General features: G+C 47.1%; 2 protein-coding genes and 1 long non-coding RNA gene across 11 annotated transcripts in view; 2 read left to right on the forward strand and 1 right to left on the reverse strand.

The window, feature by feature from the left end:
* MPZL1 (myelin protein zero like 1) overlaps nt 1-10,441 on the forward strand; it is a 56,489-nt gene extending 46,048 nt beyond the window's left edge. The window contains exon 6 of the mRNA XM_070591499.1: nt 8,060-10,441. Within this exon, the coding sequence (XP_070447600.1) occupies nt 8,060-8,161 (102 nt within the window). The 3' untranslated portion in view covers nt 8,162-10,441. The remainder of the gene's footprint in view (nt 1-8,059) is intronic.
* A 5,280-nt stretch (nt 10,442-15,721) lies between these two features.
* On the forward strand, nt 15,722-19,831 carry LOC139078971 (uncharacterized). Its single transcript, XR_011532193.1, has 2 exons — nt 15,722-15,842; nt 19,644-19,831. It is a non-coding gene; the product is annotated as an uncharacterized lncRNA (long non-coding RNA).
* A 471-nt stretch (nt 19,832-20,302) lies between these two features.
* ADCY10 (adenylate cyclase 10) overlaps nt 20,303-20,727 on the reverse strand; it is an 83,017-nt gene continuing 82,592 nt past the window's right edge. For all 9 annotated transcript variants that reach the window (XM_008521063.2, XM_008521065.2, XM_070591493.1 and 6 more), the window contains one exon: nt 20,303-20,496. In XM_008521063.2, the coding sequence (XP_008519285.2) occupies nt 20,335-20,496 (162 nt within the window). In that variant the 3' untranslated portion in view covers nt 20,303-20,334. The remainder of the gene's footprint in view (nt 20,497-20,727) is intronic.

The following is a 20,727-nucleotide window of genomic DNA, read 5'->3' on the forward strand; positions in this document are numbered from 1 at the left end:
GAACATATCCTCCATAACTTCTTGAGAAAAGATGCACAGGAGGTAAAAATTTTGAGGCTTTGTAGGATAGGCAGAATCATGACTTCCGAAGATGTCCACATCCTAGTTGCTGGAACCTGTGGGATATGTGACCTTACCCGTCGAAAGGGGCTTTGCAACCACGATTAAGGATGCACAGATCTGGAGTGGGGAGATTTTCCGTGTGAGCCAAATGTAGTAATAAAGGTCCTTATAAGAGGGAAGCAGGAGGGTCAGAGTCAGAGAGAGATTTGAAGATTCTATACAGCTGGCTTTGAAGGTGGAGGAAGAGGTCACTAGCCAAGGAATGCAGGCAGCTTCCATAAGCTGGGACAGACAAGGAAGCAGATTCTTCTTAGAGCCCCAGAAGGAACACAGCCCTGCTGACACCTTGATGTTAGCCCCGTGAAAACCATTTCGGATTGCTGACCCTCAAACTGTAAGATCAGACGGTTGTGTTCAGCGTGTCTAAAATTGCTTTTATTCTCCTCCCTCAAGCTTGATTGGTAGTCTGGTTGGGTAGGGTTCTGGGTTGGCAGTCATTTTTCTTCAGCATTTTCAGGCATTGCTGATTTTTCTAGCTTCCACTGCCAGGAAGCTAAGAAGTTGATACTTTTCTGATTCCCGCTCCTTTTTGCGGGACCAGTTGTGTTCCCTTTCTCTTAGAATCTGTTTTATCCCTGTGTTCTCAAATTTCGTATCCCTCGTGTTCTGAAATTGTGGGTCTTTTTTATTCATTGTGCTGGCTAACTCAGTGGGCTCTTGCAATCTGAAAACTGTGTCCTTCAGTTTTAGGAAATTTTCTCCCATTCTTCTTTGGAACTTTTCCTCCTTCCATTTTCTGTTCTCTCTTATGGAAACTCCTATTAGGAATTAGGTCATCTCCTAGATCAATCCTTTAGTTTTCTTTTTTTTCTGTTTTGCAGTTTTTGTTCTGCTTTTCAGAAAATTTCCACAACTTTATCTTCCAACTTTTACTGAATGTTTTGTTTCTGCTATCTTGTGTTTTTTTTTTTTAATTTTCAAGAGCTGTTTCTCTTTTCTCTGATGATAGAGCCCTGTACTTGTTTTCACGGAGGCGTTGTCTTATCGCTCTGAGCATATTATTCTTTCTTCTGTTTTGTTTGATTCTTTTTATGGCATCTTCTGTTACTTGATTCTGCTGTCTCTTTTGAATTCCCTTTTTTCTCTCGTCACTTCTGTCTTTCATGTTAGAAGCCTTCCTCAGATGCCCAGCGGTCCTTGGTTATGCATCCTATTTGGGGCACTCAGATCTGGTCAGAAGCTCCTTGTGTAGGGGTAGAACTTCCTGGGTGTGGGCATCACCGTTTGTATGCAGCGCTGGCTGGCTTTCACTGGGGGACCTCCCAGTGTCAGTTGCTGGATGTCCTTTGTCTTGGGTTAGTCGATTTCTCCAGAAAGAAGTCCTCTCATTTCCTGCTTGGGAGTTGAGCGGAGGAAGGAGAGGAGGGCTGACTGTTCAGTGAGTGGATGTGCCCACCCTGTTGGCAGTGTTCCCACCTCACCCTGCTGTGCCTGAGTCAGAGACAGGCTCCTCTCTCCTGTGAGTAAACCCCCACGGCTCTGCCCAGGCCTGGCTCCATGGCATTGTCTGAGGCTGGTGAGAAGTAATTCAACCATTGGGTCAATCCATGTTGTCATCTGTCAGCATTTTCAGTACAACACTAGATGTGTTACAATTGAGAGTAGAATTGGAGTAAAAATTCCTCACAGGTGAGCCCTGGGTGCTCAGTGCAGGCCCCTCAAGGTCTCTTTTCTCCCCAACGTGTTACAAATCAGGGTTTCTATTCAGGTGGCATGTACTGGAGCGCCCTTTGTCTTACTCAGCTATTTTTCATCAAGTTGTACTGTATCTTTTAGTTTATAGTTTTACATGTTAAAACTATTTTCTGCCTTACCCGTTTCTGGAACTTATAAGTCCTTTGCCAGTTAACACAATACTTGGAAGTGGACCGTGTGATGTCCTCACAGATGTCTTCCAGTTTTTCTTTGTTTAGGTTTGCATTCTGTGGGCACGCCAACTTACAGCAGGAGCTGCTCTCCCAGGGTTAGATCGTTTGCTTCAGACGCTCCGCAGAGCGTCGGCAGGGATCCCAATGGACACTTTTAGGCCATCACCTGCTGCTTGCAGGCTGTGTATCAGAAATACCTCCCTTTCAGAGCCCCAGAGTATTTTATGGGGGTCGTTCTCCCCAGAATCCTTACGATACACTCTATCTTCAGTTTGTTCGAACTAAGGCACAGGTTTTCACAGTTTAGGAAAAATTTACTTGATCTGCTTTGTTCATCTTATTAGGGAATTTGTGAGATAAGATACCTTTGGTAAGTTGAGCACAACCAAGCGTAGCAATTCTTTTAACCGGGTAATCATTCCATTGTATGTTCTCTCTGGCTCACTTCCACACACATTTGAGTGCTTACCATCCATGCAGTGTAGGCTGGACATGGGAAATGTGGGCATGGTTAACAGCCAGTTCCTGCCCTCAAGCACCCCAGAGTCTCCTGGGGTGTTCGGATCAGTTTTAGGCTTTTCCATCATATGGAGAATTTTTTTTAATATCCTGGGAAACAATTTATTTTAATAATCTGACAAACAACCTCGAGGAAATCTTCATGTTTAGATGAACTCCAAGGTAGTGTTTTAAGGGTTAGTGATGTGTTACAAACTAGTATTGACTCTGGGGTCCAGCTGATTCTCTTGACTTGGGGAGAATTATTTAACCTCAACATCTGTTCCCTCATCTTTGAAATGATGGGTTGGGGCAAGTTGGCCCCTAAACTCCTCATTTTTTCCATTACTAATTATAAGAGTCCGTGGTCTGCTGTGCCTTATAAGAGCAGGTGTAGGTAGTTGCTGTCTACATATTAGCAATCAAATCTGTGAAATGACGGTGTGGTAGGAATATTTGCAAACTCTCCCTTGGTGATTTCTTCCAGAAGTTCTATCATGACATATTCCCAGCAAAACCTCCCATTTCCTACCTGCAGGCATTATCCGAAAATTTAATAGCATTAGTCATAACTATTTGGATGAATAAATAACTCCAGGTTACTTTATCACAAGAGGAGAAAGAATACTAGTGCTCTAAGAGGTTTACAAAGGTGACGCATAGTGCCCAGACAGGACGTTAAGTTGCTATATTACTCGTCTCTCTTTGGTCACTATTTTTGTTATGATTGGAAGGCTTAAGTAAAAGTAGCTTTAACAATAAGAGGTTTATTAACTTGCAGGAGGTCCCAAAGCAGAGCACCTCTGGGTTCGTTAGTTCAGTGGCCCAGCAATGTCATTACAGACACAAGTTCTTTCCATCTTATTCTTTCATCCTTTGCGTACTGTCTTTGTTCTCAGGCTCCTTCCCTCAGCTGCAGAATGGCTGCCACGGTTTCAGGCAGCACATGAAAACAGGAAACTGGAAGAATTGCTGAGTCTTCTCCCGTGCAGTTTTTGTTCTGGAAGAAAAGCTTTACCAGGAGCCCCCCAGCAGACTGCCCCCACTTCTCCCCATTGGCCAGAGTGGGTCACATGCTGATGCCTCTTCAGTCATCTGCAAGGGGACGGGAGTTATGACTTGGCTTCGCCCCTGGGGACAGGGGAGACCAAGGTCATTTACCTGAGCAGAGGGAGGGTGAGCACTGGAACCAAATTAGGGTTCTTCCAGCAAAGCGGGGTGGAGATTGGGTTGGAAAGGGTGTGAGGTATGCACCCCTGGAGTTAAAAGATAAGTAAAGTCCTTCTTTGTAAAGCTTAGTTTTGACTGACGTTGGTTTAAAATAATTTTTGGGTATATGTCTTATGAAGAGTTGGTTTTTCGATCCTTTTCTGGAAATGGTTAATGCTTTGTATGCAAAAGGCAGGCGTGTTTTGGAGAGCAGTAATTGACTAGAATAGCTCTGGATCTGTCAGCGACGGTACAGAGATGTGGGACTGTTTTGAGAAGACGTGTGTATGTGTGCGTTACCTCAGTTAGTCCTCACAGCCGCCCGCAGGTAAGATCTTTTATTGTCTGTTTTACACAGAAGAAAGCGAGGCTCAGCTAGGTTGCGTCACCTGGTCGAGGGCAGCACTTAGCAGCAGAGCTGCTGTTAGACTCAGATCTGTCTGGCTCTGAGGCCTGTGCTCATTCCATCCTGCCTGTCCAGTTCTTGTCAACTCCATTTTGATTATCGATGTTAGTCTCATTTATCTCAGAGACAGTCATAATATGTAGCTGTGTTTCACAGCTGCATTTGGCTTTTTTTTTTTTTTTGAGGAAGATTAGCCCTGCGCTAACATCCATGCCCGCCTTCCTCCACTTTTTATACGTGGGACGCCTACCACAGCATGGCTTTTGCCAAGCGGTGCCGTCTCCGCACCCGGGATCCGAACCAGGGAAACCCCGGGCCACCGAGAAGTGGAACGTGCAAATTTGACCGCTGTGCCCCTGGGCCTGCCCGTGCATTTAGCTTTTAAAACGCAGTGAAATAAGTACTGAGAGAGGTATTCTGTGAACACTCGGTGAAGCCGTGGTGAAAGCAGGTGCTCCCTTGGAGATCCCTGTGCTGGGTGTCAGGAGGGACTCCTCTGATGCCTGAAGGACCAGCTGCAGAGGCTACGGCAAGTGTCCTTCAGAGAGAACAGAACAGCTTCTGAGCAGTGAAGCTGTTTTCCAGGTAGTGCTGCTCCGCACTCTTCCATGACCCGCCCTTCCGGGGCCCTCTCCCCACACCTTCACCAGTATGTTTTTATATTGGAGTGAATTTCACTCAGCTGCACTTCAGAGGTATTTTTACCTCTAATTGGAACTAAAATAGACCTAGGTCAAGCAGTTGGTTTCTTGAAACATTTTCAGTAGTTATGGACTGTTTGTTTAGTAAATAGTTGGAAAAAGTATATATCCAGGGCAGTTTTTCACTTGGCTCTTGTAATTCGTTATGGCAAAACCAAAAACAAAAAAGGGGAGGGTGGGGAGGGTGGGTGCCGAGATGTACAGGAGAGACAGCTAGGTTGACGTGGGTGGCGGCGGTGGTGGTTTAATTCTCGCATGCCCAAAAGTGAGTGTCTTAGCAGTGGCGGGTTCATTTCCAGGTTGATCTTGGTTCACTGGATCCGCCTGAAGTTCTGACTGGGCTCGTTGGCCCTCAAAGTCAAGATCCTGAGGCATGTTCCACGGAGACCCAGGGTACCTTCAGCTTTCAAATATTCCCCAGAACCAGACTTCACAGCGCTGGTCTACACTGAGCCAGATCCATCAGCAGATCTTGGATCTCAGCTCAGGCCCCAGAATTCCTCTGGATCCATCACTTCCTCCATTCCTCCCTCCAGCGCCGACAGCCTGCCGAGGACCGACCACTCTAGGCAGTTAATTAACAAAGGCCCTGACCTTAGGAGCCTGTTAGATTCGAAAGGGGAAAGAGTGAGGACATTGGATAGTGGTGAGCAGTTTGAAGCAAACCAGATCTAGCAACAGGAAGGAATTCCTTTTATTCTTCAGTGTTTTCCCAACTGCTTTCAACAAATTGTTATGTTCTCTTGCCGTGAAAGACAATACGGTCTCACACGAAAGACCGTACTGGTGTCTTAACATTTACTGACTGAGTCAGAGATGATTCTGTGTGTTGTTTCTTTGTTGCTTTCTCTGTTGTCTTTGTCCTCCGCTCACACAGTGTTTCAGCTTATCTATTGCTGTGTGGCAAACCACTGAGGAACACAGTGGCTTAAAACAACCACCGTTTCTTAGGCCCCTGATTCTGTGGGTTGGTGACTGGATCTTCTGGTCTGGGACGGTCCCGCTGATCTCTGCTGGCTCACGTGTGCCTCTGCAGTGGTCTCACTCCTAGTCTGTCAGTTAGGAGGCTGCTCGCCAGAGAGAAGAGGGCAGCTGGGCCTTGTGTCTCATCAGCCAGCAGTTAGCTTGGGCTTCTTCACAGGGTGGCCGTGGCTGTCTGAGTCCCGAGATCAGGAAGAGGGTGGAAGCTCGGAGGCCTGTTGAGGTCTAGGTGTGGAGCTCGTACAGTGTTACTTCTGCCACTTTCTGTTGGTGAAAGCAAGGCACAAGACCAGCCCAGACTCAAGGGGCGGAGAAGCGGGCACTTACTCCTGCTGGGAAGAGCATTATATTGCAAGGGAAAGAGTTCGTAGCCATTTTTACACTCTGTCACGTGGTATAAACTCCTTCCCCCGTGAACACACCCTGAAACTCCTGGTGAGTCTTGAGGAATTACAATATGAAGTTTTATTACCTAGGAAGTCACATAATTTAATTTCAGGGTCTGTCCTATTCTTTGAACTTACTAGAGAACACTTTGTTTTCATTCTGTTCCTCATGATAGAAAATGGGTTTTTTTAACTTCTTTTTGTTTTCCTTTTAAATTCGCATTTAACATGCAGCTTTCTGAGATGAATACAGAGGGTCTCTGATCTGGTATTAACAGTGTGATCTGTTATATTCACCAGGATGGACATACAACACCAAAGACAGACCCACTGAGTCTGACTGTTTGATTCACTCCTCAGTCACTGCGGTGCATTCTAAAGTGTGTTTGTAGAAGATGTTCTTGATAATAATGACTAATGCGTATTGAGTGCTATGTGTGGGACGCTGCTTAAGTTAATTAAGGTATCATCTCACTTAATTCTCACAACAACTCTAAGAGGGATAACACTTTATTAGTGCCTTTTTAGAGACAGAGAAACTGATGCTTAGGGGTTTCCAGACGTGCCTGAAGCCACATGGCTATGCTCACCAGTGCCACCACCTCAAGAAGAAAGTCTCATGAATTCGGACAGGGGATCCACCAAAGAGCAGACGGGTCCAGCCCTCGGGTGTGACTTCTTGCCCCACTCCCAGCTGCACCATGGTAGAGCCCCACAGCTGGGTTTGTCCACGCTGTGGAAGTCGGAGTGCGCGAGCGCCACAGAAGCCCTGTGACACCCTAAAAGATGCGAGTCATGGGGGCTCCTAGGTGGGAGTAAGATGTTTGTTTTAAACCACATGCCTTTGGCTACTGAGTTTATGATTTCAAAGTTGAAAGCTTAAGCACAGTGTTAGGCTTCTTAAGGAGAGTTTCCCTGGATTGCGAGAAAAGTCGACTTTGGGTTATGTTAAACCTTTCTTTTAAAACCAGGGTGGTTTTGTTGTTGTTGTTTACAGTTTTAGAAGCTCTGGGTTGGGAGGAACTGTAAAGGTCATGAAGTGCAACCCCCTGTGTGATGGTTGAACCCCCAGCCCCTGCTCAGACCTCCTCCCGCAAGAGTGAGAGGCCTCGCCCTGCCCCAGGCAGCCGTGCTCTCCTGGGTGGGACCCCACCAGCTCTCTGCCTTCCTGCTGAGGCCGAGAAAGGATCTCTTCTCCTTCAGTCCATCTCAGGTTTCCCTTTCTATCTCGATAGATCATGGCTTTCTGGGTTTTTTTTGATTTTTATTCTGAAACAAGAAAAGCAGTTATCTGATCTTAGATGTCAAAGAAGCAGTATTTTTATTGGTTATGATGGGATCAGACTAAAAGGATTATAAGTAGGTATGTGGAAGAATATTTGAAATGTTTTAAAGTAACTGTTTATATAAAATGACCAGTTCAAATTGATTGTATCTTTGGGTGGCACTGAATATGTTGGTTTCTTACGTGTATTGTTCTGAAGCTCATGGTTTCATTGGGGTCTCAGGTTGGTAGAAGTGCCCATCTTAGTCCTTAAGACTCTGATCCCAGTTACAGGGGTTGAGGAATCCTGTGATAGATATTCAGATAAGAGTAATTCCTGAGAAGGAATATTATATTGTTATAGAAATTTCCAAATATATACAAAAGAGAGGACAATGTAACATAGCCCCATGTACCAGCTTTAACAATTACCAACATATGCCCATCTTATTTTAAAGTCACTCCTGGACACATCATTCCTAGGAGGTCTCCTTGAGGACTTTCAAAGAAGGGAAGTCTTTGCTCTGGAAGCCTAACGTTCTCGCTGTAGTTACTGCTTCTATACCTGCACCCAGTGGGACCACCAGCTTTTCCAGACCTCTCATTCTGCTTGTCTTCTCCAGGGCCCAGTCATATATGCGCAGTTAGACCACTCCGGCGGACATCACAGTGACAAGATTAACAAGTCAGAGTCTGTGGTGTATGCGGACATCCGGAAAAATTAAGAAAAGACCCAGCTCATCTCCTCAGCAAGAAACAAATCCAGACTGGACTCTTGTACAGAAAATGTAGCCCGTAATCACAGGTGGCCTTGGAAACCTGGGCGAGGACAAGCACGTGTTTATTCAGAGAGGGAGAAAAAGATGTGTATAAAGGATATGTATAAATACTCTATTTAATCTTCCTGATGTGAGGAGCCAGTGTTGCATGGTGAAAAGATGGTGTGATTCCACATAGATATAAATTGTCTTGCTGTTTTTGTACTTTGGTTCAGGGTCATTTACAGCTGGGAAGATTCAGAGACATTCCTGTCACCATCATTTAGATAATGGTTTGCTTTAATGCAGACAGTAGGTGCTCTTTTAATATTTCTATAGACATGGCCTTTTTATCAAAGGGCTTAACCAGTCTTAGCGTCTCTTGTGGTTGGAGAATGTAGATACAGTGACGGATACGTGTCCAGACTGGCTGGAACCCGGTGTCAGCACCAACTGTCCGTTGTAGTTTTTGGAAAATATCCATTAGCTATGCCACTTGAAGACAATTTGAGAAGTTTTTGTTGATGTTGCTCTCTCTAAAATACAGGGTGCTTTCTGCTTCCTGTGTTGTGTTAACTTACTTTAACATTACACCCTTTATCATATCAATTTGTGGATTCATATAGCAAGATTTTGTTGTTAGTGCTATCGAGCAGCCGCCGATGCCTGGTGACCTGGCGCACAGCTGAGCACCCTGCTTGGGCCCTCTGCGCCCCAGCGAGGCTGGCAAGGAGATGCGCCAGAGCTCTCTCCCTTCGAGGCATTTCTCCATCATATACACAACTGAAGTGGAGCAGCCAGGCCTCCCCTGAGGAGTCCCTACCATTCGGAGAGTGATAGCTGTCGCTTCTGGTTTTCGCTGAAGTCCTTCCCGCTTACTGTGAGCATCCCCGGACGGCCAACGAGAGGAGTCTCGTCTCCTTCTGCGCGGCAGAAGTGGGATGATTAGAGAGGCAGTCTCCAGGACCAGGGTCTTGAGAAGCCGCTTCTTTATCAGGCTTCAGTCGTGCTTCCAGGGGCGGCCTCACTCATGGGCCACGAGAGCGACACGGCGCCTCCGGCCGCTGAGGTGCACGAGGGTCTGGAGTAAGTTAGCAAGTAAGGCCAGCACTCCCACGTGGGGAATCTCGTCTCTGTTGACTGTTTTTTATTGTTGTTTTTCACTTTTCCCTCCCATTACATGAAATTGATAAACAATGAGATAAGGAAAAATCTAGACAATTTGGGTATCCTTGCCAATAACTCACTGTCTCCCATTGACTTCCTCTTACCCCATCTCTAACCTATGAGTTTTTATTTTTTACTGGGAATGAAAAGCATGGTGAAGATCCATAAACACTCATTTATGTTGTCATTCTCCCATTTTCTGGATTATTTTGTTTTAAAAGAATTTTTTTTCCCTTTGAAGTGGTCTGAAAGGCCAATTTCGGAAGAATTGTGACACGACAGTCACAGGACTTGGGTAGGAGGCAGGGCCGGCTGACGCTGCTGTTCCTCCCGTTCAGTTTGAGGTCCCTGTGAGCTGCTTCCTTTTCCTTCCCATCCTCTGTCATCTTTGTGAGGGAGTTTGAAGGCTGAGTTCTAAGAGAATTCATAAAGGGAATAAAGCAGGATTTAGATTTAAAGATGTGCACAAGGTGCTAAAATAGAGAAAGGGCGTGTGAGCTTCAACACTAACTCTCCAATATGTGTGGTCTTTTATTTTCGGAGGAACTGTGGATACTCCCATAATGCCCCAGCTTACATCTCACTTATATGTGAGTAAACGGGATGGGCTTTATAATCACACACGGGTGCTAGCTCAGTGCCCTCTCACGGTCTCTTCCACACTCAGAGGGCCTGGTACAAGCGAGGGGTGCAGAGCGCCTACCCTGCGACATTTCTGCCCAGTCGTCCACCCTGCCTTGCATCCTAAAACTTTTTTGCATCTATTTTGAAAACTACGGGAGCCTTTGGAAGACCTCTCTTATGTGTTGGGGACGGGAAGAAGCGGGATGTTGGAATTGTCACCATTCTTCAAACTGATGCCAATATGATGATACTCTTGTGAACATCTGCCACTGCAAGAATTGTGCAGCTGACCAAGACTATTTTTAAGGTAGAAAAGACACAAATTGTTGAGTGACCAAGTGTGTACATTTATATGTGTAATGTTTCCTTACAGTCATTTTTTTTACAGAGAAAAAGGGCATTTTCCTTTTTCTCCTTTCTCAACAGGTCCTATGAATAAACTATACATTCCTAATACCTCCTGATAGCAAGAGTCCTAATTTCTCCTTTGGGGCGGGGACCAGACGTCTGTGAAGCTGCCGCCTGGAGCTCCAGCCCAGCGCTCCCTCCAACAGCACTTGTACGCCTCTCTTCCCTCCCCAGCCCCCTGCCACCTGCGTGGCCTGCCCACCAACCAGCTCAGACTCTGTCCACATTGGCATTGTGCCAGAGACTCCCCTCCCCCCAACCCGACCTTCTGCCCTGGTGAGGGCCTCAGCCCCCAGTGTCCCGTCTGTGATGGGCTTGTCCACAGGAAGTTGTCACTCGGGGGTACAGCACCTCACCATGGGGGCTGCTTCCTAACCTCGGCACGCCACCTCCTGGGGATCTTTTCAGCCCTTTCCTCTGTGTCCCAGCATTCCTGTCGCTGGCCACAGATGGCAACAGTGGGGCTGCCTCCAAATGGCAGAGCTGCCCTTGTTATTGGCAGAATGGGACCTCTTAAAATTACATGTGGGTTTTGTAAGGGAGCACCTAAAAGGGACTACCTGGAGATCAAACTTCCAGACTGTCTGTCATTTTTCAATGGAGATGCAGCCAGCCAGGGAAAAACCATCAAGTTCATTAGTACTTTTTGTTTTCTTTTTCACTTGTACTTTTGTGAATATTTTAATACATCTTTTTCATTTACTGAATTGTGTTTTGTGCTCATTTTTAATCCAGTAGAAAAGGAGATAAAAGCCTTTTCGCTCATCCGCTCCAACTACACCCACTCTTGTTCTTCAGAACCGCCAAGTATATGCTGGCTTAGGCCGGGCACTGCCCTGCACACATTCGTGCGTTTTGCTCCCTCACTTCCTCTGAGTCTCTGCTCACATGTCACCTTGTCAGAGAGACCACCTGCCATATACCAAAGGGCAACCTCCCTCACCACCGGCTCTCCCCAACCCATTAGTCCTGCTCGGTTTTCTGCCACTGTCACACTGTGTGTGCTTGTCCGTTTCCCCACTGGAACATAGGCACCCAGAGGCCAGAATCTGCTGTTGTGTTCACTGCTCCGTCCTTAGTGCGCAGAATAGTACCTGGCACTTAGCAGGTGCTGGGTACGTGTTGGCTGGATGGATGGTGGATGGGTTTATCCGTTCCAAAATCTGTCCTGAGAGCTGTCCTGTGCGAGGCACTACACTGAGTATAAGGAACCAAATGAACAAGACAGAGCTCCACAAGGAGCTTGCTGGGGTCTGGGGGTGACAGAAGGTGATGTAATGGTGGTAATAGCTCCTCAATAATTGCTATGGCAGGCATTGTGCGTTTCTTTCTTACTTCTCATCTGTGAGTTAGCGCTACTTGTACTAATCTTAAACCCATTTTTAGAAAGACAGTGTGAGGCCGAGGGGTCTATAACTTGCCCAAGGCCACTCTAGCTAATAAGGTCCAGAGAGGTAGGGCTGGGGCTGGCACTGTTTGATCCAAAGCCTGTTTTTAACCACTGTGTCCTGTGGCCTCTCACCAAAGAGAACCTAACCTTCCTTATTCAAATCAATGTGCTGGGTGCCTGAAATGCAGTTTCTCCCTGTTCCTTAGGATCTGGGTGGGGGTGAAGTGAAGGGAGTGGGTGCATAGATGATAGAGACACAGATGCCCAGGGGCCTTAACCTCAGACTGGAAGACAATATGGTGACTTAATCTGCTAAGAGCTGTGTCACAAATAATGTCTTACTAATAAAGCATTGAAGTTTTCCACTGATTTACTAATTTTATAAATTACCATGGATTCATGCCAAGCTCCTGGCTTGCATACCTTTATGCTTTCTCTGGTAAGAGAGAAAGAGTTAGAGCTGCAGGATCACCTGTGGGAGTGAATCTCACGTGAGTCACATCCATCACACGGTATGTGGCGGGAAGAACAGTGCTTCCCCAGCAGCCTCTGCTGGCCAGCAGAGTAATGGAGTCTATGGGTTCTCTCGTCTCTAGGGTTCTTCCCAAGTTAGTACTAAGTATTGGGGAGTTTCTTCCTTCTGCTGAGGCTCTGGTTTCCAAGCTGCACAGGGAACATGCTGGTCAAACCCATGCTCGTCATTTCTGAGGGCGCCTTCAACCCTGGGTGAGCTGGAGTTGAACTATTTCAGGGGATACCTCAGATGCTCTCTGACTCCCTTAAAGCTGCAGGCTCCCTCTGACCCCTCTGGGTGATTCCAGTGCTAACTAGATTTGGGAACCAAGGACTTTTGGTGGGGAAGATTGGCCCTGAGCTACCATCTGTTGCCAGTCTTCCTCTATTTTGTATGTGGGATACCGCCACAGCATGGCTTGACCAGCGGTGTGTAGGTCCACACCTGGGATCTGGACGTGCTAACTCAATCACTAGGCCACAGGGCCAGCCCCAGGATCCAATGACTTTCAACCCTCCCAGCTGCTCACAGAAGTTGAGGGAGCATTCGCAGAGGAGGCAGATGGCATTTGCCGTGATGGTAGAGCTAGTGTTAGGAACTAACCATCTGCTTTTATGGCAGGTTCCACACTAACACGTTTTTCCTGTATATTCAAGATTTTTTATTATTAAGGATTTCAAAAATGCACAAAAGAAGACAGAAGAGTAAAATCAACCTCTGTTTACCCATCCTCAGTAATGACTTCATCCATCCCTTTTTTCTTTTTCCTCTTTTCTGAATTATTCTAAAACAAATCCCCAAATCATGCCAGTTCACCCCTACATTCTTTGATGTACATCTTTTTAAGAATATGGTCATTTTCTTACATAATCATAATGTCTTCACATTTAATGGAAACATTTTAAAACACACATTTAAACAAATAATTCCTTGATTTCATCCAATACCCAGTTCATGCTCAAATTTCCCCTTGTCTCAAAAATGGCATTTTACAAATGGTCTCTTCAAATCAGGATCCAAACATGGTTCCAGTAAAGATGTCTTGCCTCTTAAAGACAAAAAACAGTTGCTTTCTTCTCTTAGCGTTGTGTCAGAGCAGCTTTCACGTCAGTACGGAAAGAACTAGGCCATTGCTTCACAGTGCCCATAGGGCCTTCTCTTGTAGAGATGTTCCATAGTACTTTAAACCATGTCTGAATTTCTGGACAGTTAGGTTGTTTCCAGTTGTCTTGTTTTTATCCATCACAAGTGTTGCTGTAATTGTCACTTGTCCTTATGAACTATTAAAGAAAAAAAAAGCCAAATGCAAACCATTTGCAGCCGCAGAAAAGCAGCACAAGATGAGCGAAGTCGTCCTGGCCCCTTGGAAATGGGATCCAATGTCTGAGGGCGATGATGGTGGCCATGGGCCCCCTCCCTTCCACACGTGCCCCCTAAAGCCATCAGGAGGTGGCCCGAGAGCCCCTGCTCTCAAGTCAGCCCAAGTCTTAGATTGTAAGAAGAACAATGAGGGGCGGAAGGCAGGAGGGAACTCCAGCACCTGCAGGAGACCTGGCTGTGTTTACAAGGAAGGAAACGCAAATCTTTCAAGCTCTGAGCCCCAGGGCAGCAGCCGCTTTCCGCTTCAATTTCCTCCCACAAACAGGATGTTAAACTATTGTCCCTTCTTGGCTCAGGGTTTGGATTTGATTGTCCGTCCATTCCTTCACCGGGGGCTTTGTGGGGTTGGCCTTTACGGTTCCAGAATATGAGGAAGGGCTAGGGTCTTCTTTTAAGCTCCCTGCATCTGGGAAGAGGAAGTCTGGCAGGTTTGGTATCCCCACATTTGCTCACGAGCCCTGCCCTCCAGTGCTGGGGCCTGACACAGTTGTGGTTACTCTGCCCTTGGGGGCATTAAGTGATTTCAAGTTGTCTGTACCAATCAGGGCTCTGCTCTGGGAGTGGGAACAAAGCAAAGCCACAGGGCAGCTTGCCGAAGGCCTGAGCTTTCCCTTCTCCCACGAGGACTCCCAGGACACTGAGGTTTGAGTCTAGATCACATTCTTGGTTCTTTCTCTGGCTTTGACTAGAGTTATTTTTTTAATTACAGAGTTTCTTTTAACTAGATAGGAGAAACATTAAATTTATTTGGAGGGAGTCTCTCAGAATGTACGATAGACCCATAGGAATGGGGAGCACTTTGCAGGCCCCTGTCCCCGCTCTTGCTAGCCCAGCAGAACCCCAGATGGTTTGTTTATAGTGTGTCTGGGTGCTCCCACCTCAGTAAGAGCCCAGTTTTTCCATGTAAGCCATTCCTGAAGGAAGTTGCTCTGGCAGAGGGGGAAAATGTTTGTGAAAAGCTTGCTTGAGGATCTTGGTCTCAAAGAGTGTAAAGCATCTGTGGACACACGGGTACCCACAGCCAGCAAGTGTTGTACTGCCCGTATCCATTAGCCGAGGAGGCTGAGCTGAGCTGCGGGTTAAAGGAAACGAAACAGCATGCATCGTTGGGAAGGAGCTCGCGCTGCACAGGACACCTCAGGACACGCCAGGCTCCCGGAAAGGACGGCGGGCTGATGACTCAACGTTGGCTAGTTGAGGTTGAGCAAGAGAGAAAAAGCCCAAGGGAGAGAAGTGAAGTAAACAGGAGGAGCGCTAGCACTTGGCTGGAAAGAACTGGCCTCCTTCCACGTCCTCTCTAAAAGACACCGTAAGAGAAAGTGGAAGGTTTGGGTTCCTACTGTAGATTTGACATCTATTTCAATGCATTTCCAGCTTCTAGATTCTGAGTTGGGGGAGAGAGGGCCCTTTAAGGGTAATGCAGTTATTGCACTGTCCTATGTGGGAGTCACCGGCTACAGGCAGCCATTTAAATTAAATAAAATTTAAAACAGATTCTCAGTCACACTAAGTACTTTTCAAGCGCTCAGTAGCTACATGGGGCTGTGGCTGCCACACTGGACAGTGCAGAGATAGGACATTTGCTCAGAAAGTTCTACTGGACTGTGCTGGTGTAGACCACGCAGGAGTTGGCAGCCTTTTGGAAAGTTGTGCCAGGTTACACACACACACATGCTCCCAGAATCTCCCCACACCTCTTTTTTCTCTTGGTATGGAGATGTGGTGGGTGGGGATGGCGGTACACCTCACAGTGGTGGCCCTGGTGGCTGCCACTTTCTCGCGAAGAGGTCGCATACACTCACTCCTTCAGTCACTCACTCACTCAATGTAGTTATTACCTGTTATGTTGCACACACTGCGAAATGCCAGGATGCGACTGTGAACAAGACGGAGCATGCCCAGGGCCTTCTGATGCTCCAGTCAATGCCAAGTGCTGGGGTACCAGATGAAGGAGACAGAACCCCTGCCCTTGACAAGCTCAGAGAGGAGACAGCCCCAAGAAACTGCGCCAGGCAGTCACGTGAGAGCAGCTCCAGCGAGGAAGGACGGACAGCTGGGGAATAACAAGGACGGACGGACAGAAGAACCCAACCCACAGCAGCCAGGGAGAAGGTGCTTTTGGGCAGAGCATTTGAAAACAGATTGGGAGAAACCCGAAGATTCTGGTAAAAACCATTCCAGTTAGAGGGACCAGCCCCCCAGTTTCAGGGTGGGCAAGAGTGCGGCCGACATGATCGGACTGTTGGGTTTGGCAGGACCTTACATTCCAGGCTAAGAAATCGGGATGTTGTCCCAAAGGCAAGTAGGATTTTAAGTAGAGGAGTAATAAAGGGGGATTTGCATTTTAGCAAGCTTACCCCGCCAATTGGTGGAGGATGGAGATCTGAAATTGAGAGACCAATTACTTATGAGGCTCTCGCAGAGCTCAGTGAGAGATGAAGGGGCTGGATGTTCAAAACGACTGGCTGGAGGATGAGAGAAGAATCATGATGAGCAGCGACGGGTACCATTAACACAGATGGGAAACAGGGTCGTGAGTGGGTGATCCTGGGGAGGTGGGTTTAAAAGGCTGCAGTTGGGGTTGGGGGAGGGAATATGACAGTCCATTGAGCAAGTAGTGGGAACCTGTAGGGCTTGACCCTTCTCAGTCCTTACCTTACTGGGCCTTTCTCTATGTGCTTGTTACTTTGAGCATCCTCCTTGAAAAGCCAATCTCTGACATCAGTCTGTTCTTCCTCCAACATCTTTCACATCTGTGTCCTAATTTCTATCTCCACTGCCACCTCTTCATTGCAGGCCACCCTAATTCCAAGCTTGCAACAGAAGCCATCTCACAGGCTTCATCTTGGCGCAGCTCGCTTCCCATCCATTTCCTGCAAAGGGAGTGGTTGTTCTAAAATGGAAATGTGGTCCCTGCACTGATTGACTCCTGTTGCTCTTTAACACAATCCTTAATTCACAAATGCTTTCTGAGCACTTACGTGGTGTAGTGCTGGAGACAGAGAATGAGGACAGAGCCTCTGCCCTCTAGGAGTCCGTAGACTTGTCGAAGAGAGTTCAAGGGCTCATATTAAAAAAAAAAAAGTGTAGGGTGCCGGCCCCGTGGCCAAGTGGTTAAGTTCACATGCTCCGCTTCGGTGGCCCAGGATTTGCCAGTTCCGGTCCTGGGCATGGACCTACACACCACTTATCTGGCCATGCTGAGGCAGCATCCCACATAGAAGAACTAGAATGACTTACAACTAGGATGTACAACTATGTACTGGGGCTTTGGGGAGGGGAAAAAAAAGAAGGAAGTTTGGCACCAGATGTTCGCTCAGGGCCAATCTTCCTCACACACACAAAAAAGGGATCATCACTTCTCCATTCCTCTCTGTTCCTAAAGGCTTCATGGATTACCTGCCTTCTCCTAAAAAGAATTCTAGCCTGAATCACTTTCTCGAGTGATGTTCCTGAGAACCTCCTGCTGGAAGCTTCCTGTAGGTGACAAGGGAAGCTGCTGTGGAAGCTGGAGCGGTTCTATTTGCTCAGGGCCCAGGCTGTGGGTCTGAAGGCTTGACCAGAAACTGTTCCCGGCTACGTCAGAGAGCTGGTGCTGCCATCTGCTGGCCAGAGGGAAGATGCGCCCACGCCCATCCTGTCGGTAGGAGGCGGAATCGCAGGCAGCCTGAGGGGGAGAGAGGACGCCTTGTCACAACCTGTTTAGTTTAGACAAGAGGAAACTGGTGAGAAGGTCACATGACCGGTTTGTGGCACAGTCAGGGCTAGAAACCAAGTTCAGGGTTCCCGTAAAGCTCAATGCCCACTTCTCTGGATTCAGACCTACGGAGGGTAAAATCTTTAAATTGCAGTCCAGCCTTTTCCTGCCTCTTCCTCTGTCCTCACCTTCCTTTATCAGTCCTTGGGGAAGAATGTCTCTGCACTTCCACTACCAGCCCGCCTCTGGCTGCCCACCTCCTCCAGCCTTGCCCGGGCTTGGCTTTGGCTTCATCAGAAGCCAATATAATGAAGTGAAAGCAATTTTCGAAGTTTTGGAGCATCAAGGATTGTGGGCACGTCCCACCGCAGCTTCACCCTGAGGCCTGCTCTCCTGGGGTGCCCGGGAGGGGTGGGGGGCTGGGGGTACGGAAGGGGACAACACTTCACTTCCAGGACGATGCAGCCTAGGCAGAGCGGACCCCCAATGCCCAGCCTGCATCTCCGATAAGCTCCACGTCAAACACCTCTTTTCTATGGGACAAGCATTGTTGTCACTTGTCTCCTCATGTGCACACCACTCTCTCTTTTACACCCACCCATCTTCACCCCCCGCTTGCCCTGCACCCGCTCCAAGGAGGGACCGTGAAATCAGAATGACTTCACTTCGGAAGCAGTTCAGCTGAGGCTTCTGAGATTCGTGGGTCTTGTGTGTGCTCCTCTCTCCACCATCTCTGTTTGCGGTGTACACACCTCTGTTGTAACATAGTGGAACAGGCTAAGTCAGGTCTCCTTGTGTTTCAGTGGATTCTACTAGATTGACGAGCTTGCCAAGGTCGAGGATTGTGTCTTCTACGTCTTTGTATCTTCGTCTCCAGCACTTAATCAGTGCCTGGTACACGGTGATTAGTCAAAAAATGTTAGTTGGATGAGTAAATAAGTGAATGAAAATGATGATGGTAGACAAAATAACGCAGGCAAGTAGAAAGCAAGGGATTTTTATGTAGGACCATGGGACAAGTATGCAGCTTCCAAGATGACAACTTTGAAGGGGATAATAGTTAAAGTTTCATATTTGATGTGTTTATTTTTAAAATCAGTCATCTGTCTGACACTAAATTTTTACTTGTATGGCATGTTGTGATTGTGAACGCCTTTTCACCTTCAGTATCTTATTTGATACCGTAGAAGAGAGAGAATTCTCCTCCCACCCTTTTCTCTTAAGGTTCTTATGGCTGTTCAATAATGTAAAAGGCAGGTTAGCAGGAAACAATCACACAAAGTTTCATAACATGTATACGTGGGAGAAACTCAGGAAAAACTGAGCAACTTGGCCATCTGGCCCCAGCTGCCTGTTTAAATATCTTCAGCTAAAGACAAGGAGGATGTGGGGGTGGTGGTTTGGGATTTCAGAGGGGAGGAAGGCAATTCACGTGGAGATGGAAATGCAGATATTTGTTAAACAAGTTTTGCTGGGCCAAAAATGGGCTTGTTGATGCCTTTCTATCACACCTATCTTACATCATACTGTAGCTAGCTTATGGTGTTAGCTCCTTCCTGGATCAGGCCTTCTAAATTAAATTCTTTTAGCCAGTTTTGGGGAAGGTCAAATGTCCTTCCCGAGTCTTCCGAGTCTTTACTGTCTTCAGCTGGAAATAATCCGCATGCACAGTGGCGCGTCTTGGGGCAGCTGCCCTGAGCCCCATCAACGCTCACAACCACACACCGAAATGGGGAGGGCAGGTGGTGAGCCCACAGGAATTAAGTGTGCTTGTGCAGAGCTCCAATTTCCGAGCCTGCTGTTCCTGCCCCCATGCCAGGCCCCCAGGCTCTGTGCCTAAGCTCCTTTGCAGAACTCAGCCAGGTTACCAGGAGGGAAAATACGCAGCGTGGCCTTTCGCAGGAGGGCAGTGCAATACTGACCTCTTAAAGGAATGCCTGCCTGCTCGGGGCCCTGCCTCCGAAATCACTATGGGAATTTGAGGCGTGTGTTAGAGTAGGACGTGTCAACGCCCATTAGAAGAACCCCTCAGGATGGGAAGGTGCCTGGGATCCACAAACGGAAACCCCGGTGCACCTGCTTGAGGTGGCTACCTGGGTCCACAAAATGAGCCAGCATGAGGGAGCCGCAGCACCCAGAGGGGTGGAATCGATACGCATTCCACTTGCGATTACTTTCTTACATATAAAAATATGTAAACTCTAAGCGTGTAAAAGACGTCTGTATCAAAATTACGAATCCTTCAATTTTTAAAGCTTTATTTCTGCAGATATCTGACCCACGTGGTGAGAGGGGCTCTGGGAGCTGCAGACAGGCACCACGAAGACGTGTCTTCAAATCTTCCCCTGCAGACCATGACGAGAATTTGCTGTTTGTGATACTGCGCTGCATACAAAAGACTGAACAGCTGGACACTTAAAAATAAACATTTTCAGTTTAATAAATTAACCAGAAATGTATCTGTCACCGCAGGTACCTTTTTTTTCTTCTTTTTCTTGGTTGGGAAGATTGTCCCTGAGCTAACATCTGTGCTCATCTTCCTCTGTTTTCTATGTGAGACATCACCACAGCATAGGTCCACGCCCGGGACCCGAACCTGCGAACCCCGGGCTGCCAAAGCACAGTGTGCGAATTTACCTAGTATGCCACCAGGCCAGCCCCACCATTTTGATATTAATATTTTTCCATATGATATAATTTTGTATGGGCTGAAATAAACAGGTCAAGCTAAAACATTGAAAGGCAAAGGCAATTTGTGCAAAGTTGGAGAAAGTAAAGCAGGACACTGCCGACCTTGTGTGACCCTCCAGAAAGAGAAGAAACCAGCACATCTGGTTCTGTGTCTGGAACAGAAGAGACCATGTAGGAACCTGGAGGGCGCTGGCTACAGAGAATGGTTGATGACAGATGGTCACAGGAGAATGAGTCTTACTAAAATCTTTATTCTCTTCCATGAAATGTTAGAAAGGATTGTCCAGGATGTTAACTCTCATTAGGAATTTGTTTTTTTGGATATCTTGCATGTTTACTTTGCCTGAAACAATTTTTTCCCATGATGGGAGACTCAAGACCGTTTGAAGCCATTGATCTTCCATGAACTCGGAGCTCGAGTACCACCATTCCTGAGAGGAGGGAAAGAGAAGAAAGAATGAACTGGAGCTCTCTGACCTGTGCGATTAGAACTGATCTAAAACAGAAATGGTCAAATGTCCTTGAGCTTTTAAAACCACGTGCCCAGAGACGATGAGTTTTGCTGTCCAAACTAGGATACTGATGCACAACTCTTTAAGTAAACGCACAGAAGTGGACATTCATTCACTAAACCAGCAAACACTGAGTAGAAGGTGCTGTAC

Source organism: Equus przewalskii, chromosome 23, assembly GCF_037783145.1.
Source record: "Equus przewalskii isolate Varuska chromosome 23, EquPr2, whole genome shotgun sequence".
NCBI lineage: Eukaryota > Metazoa > Chordata > Mammalia > Perissodactyla > Equidae > Equus > Equus przewalskii.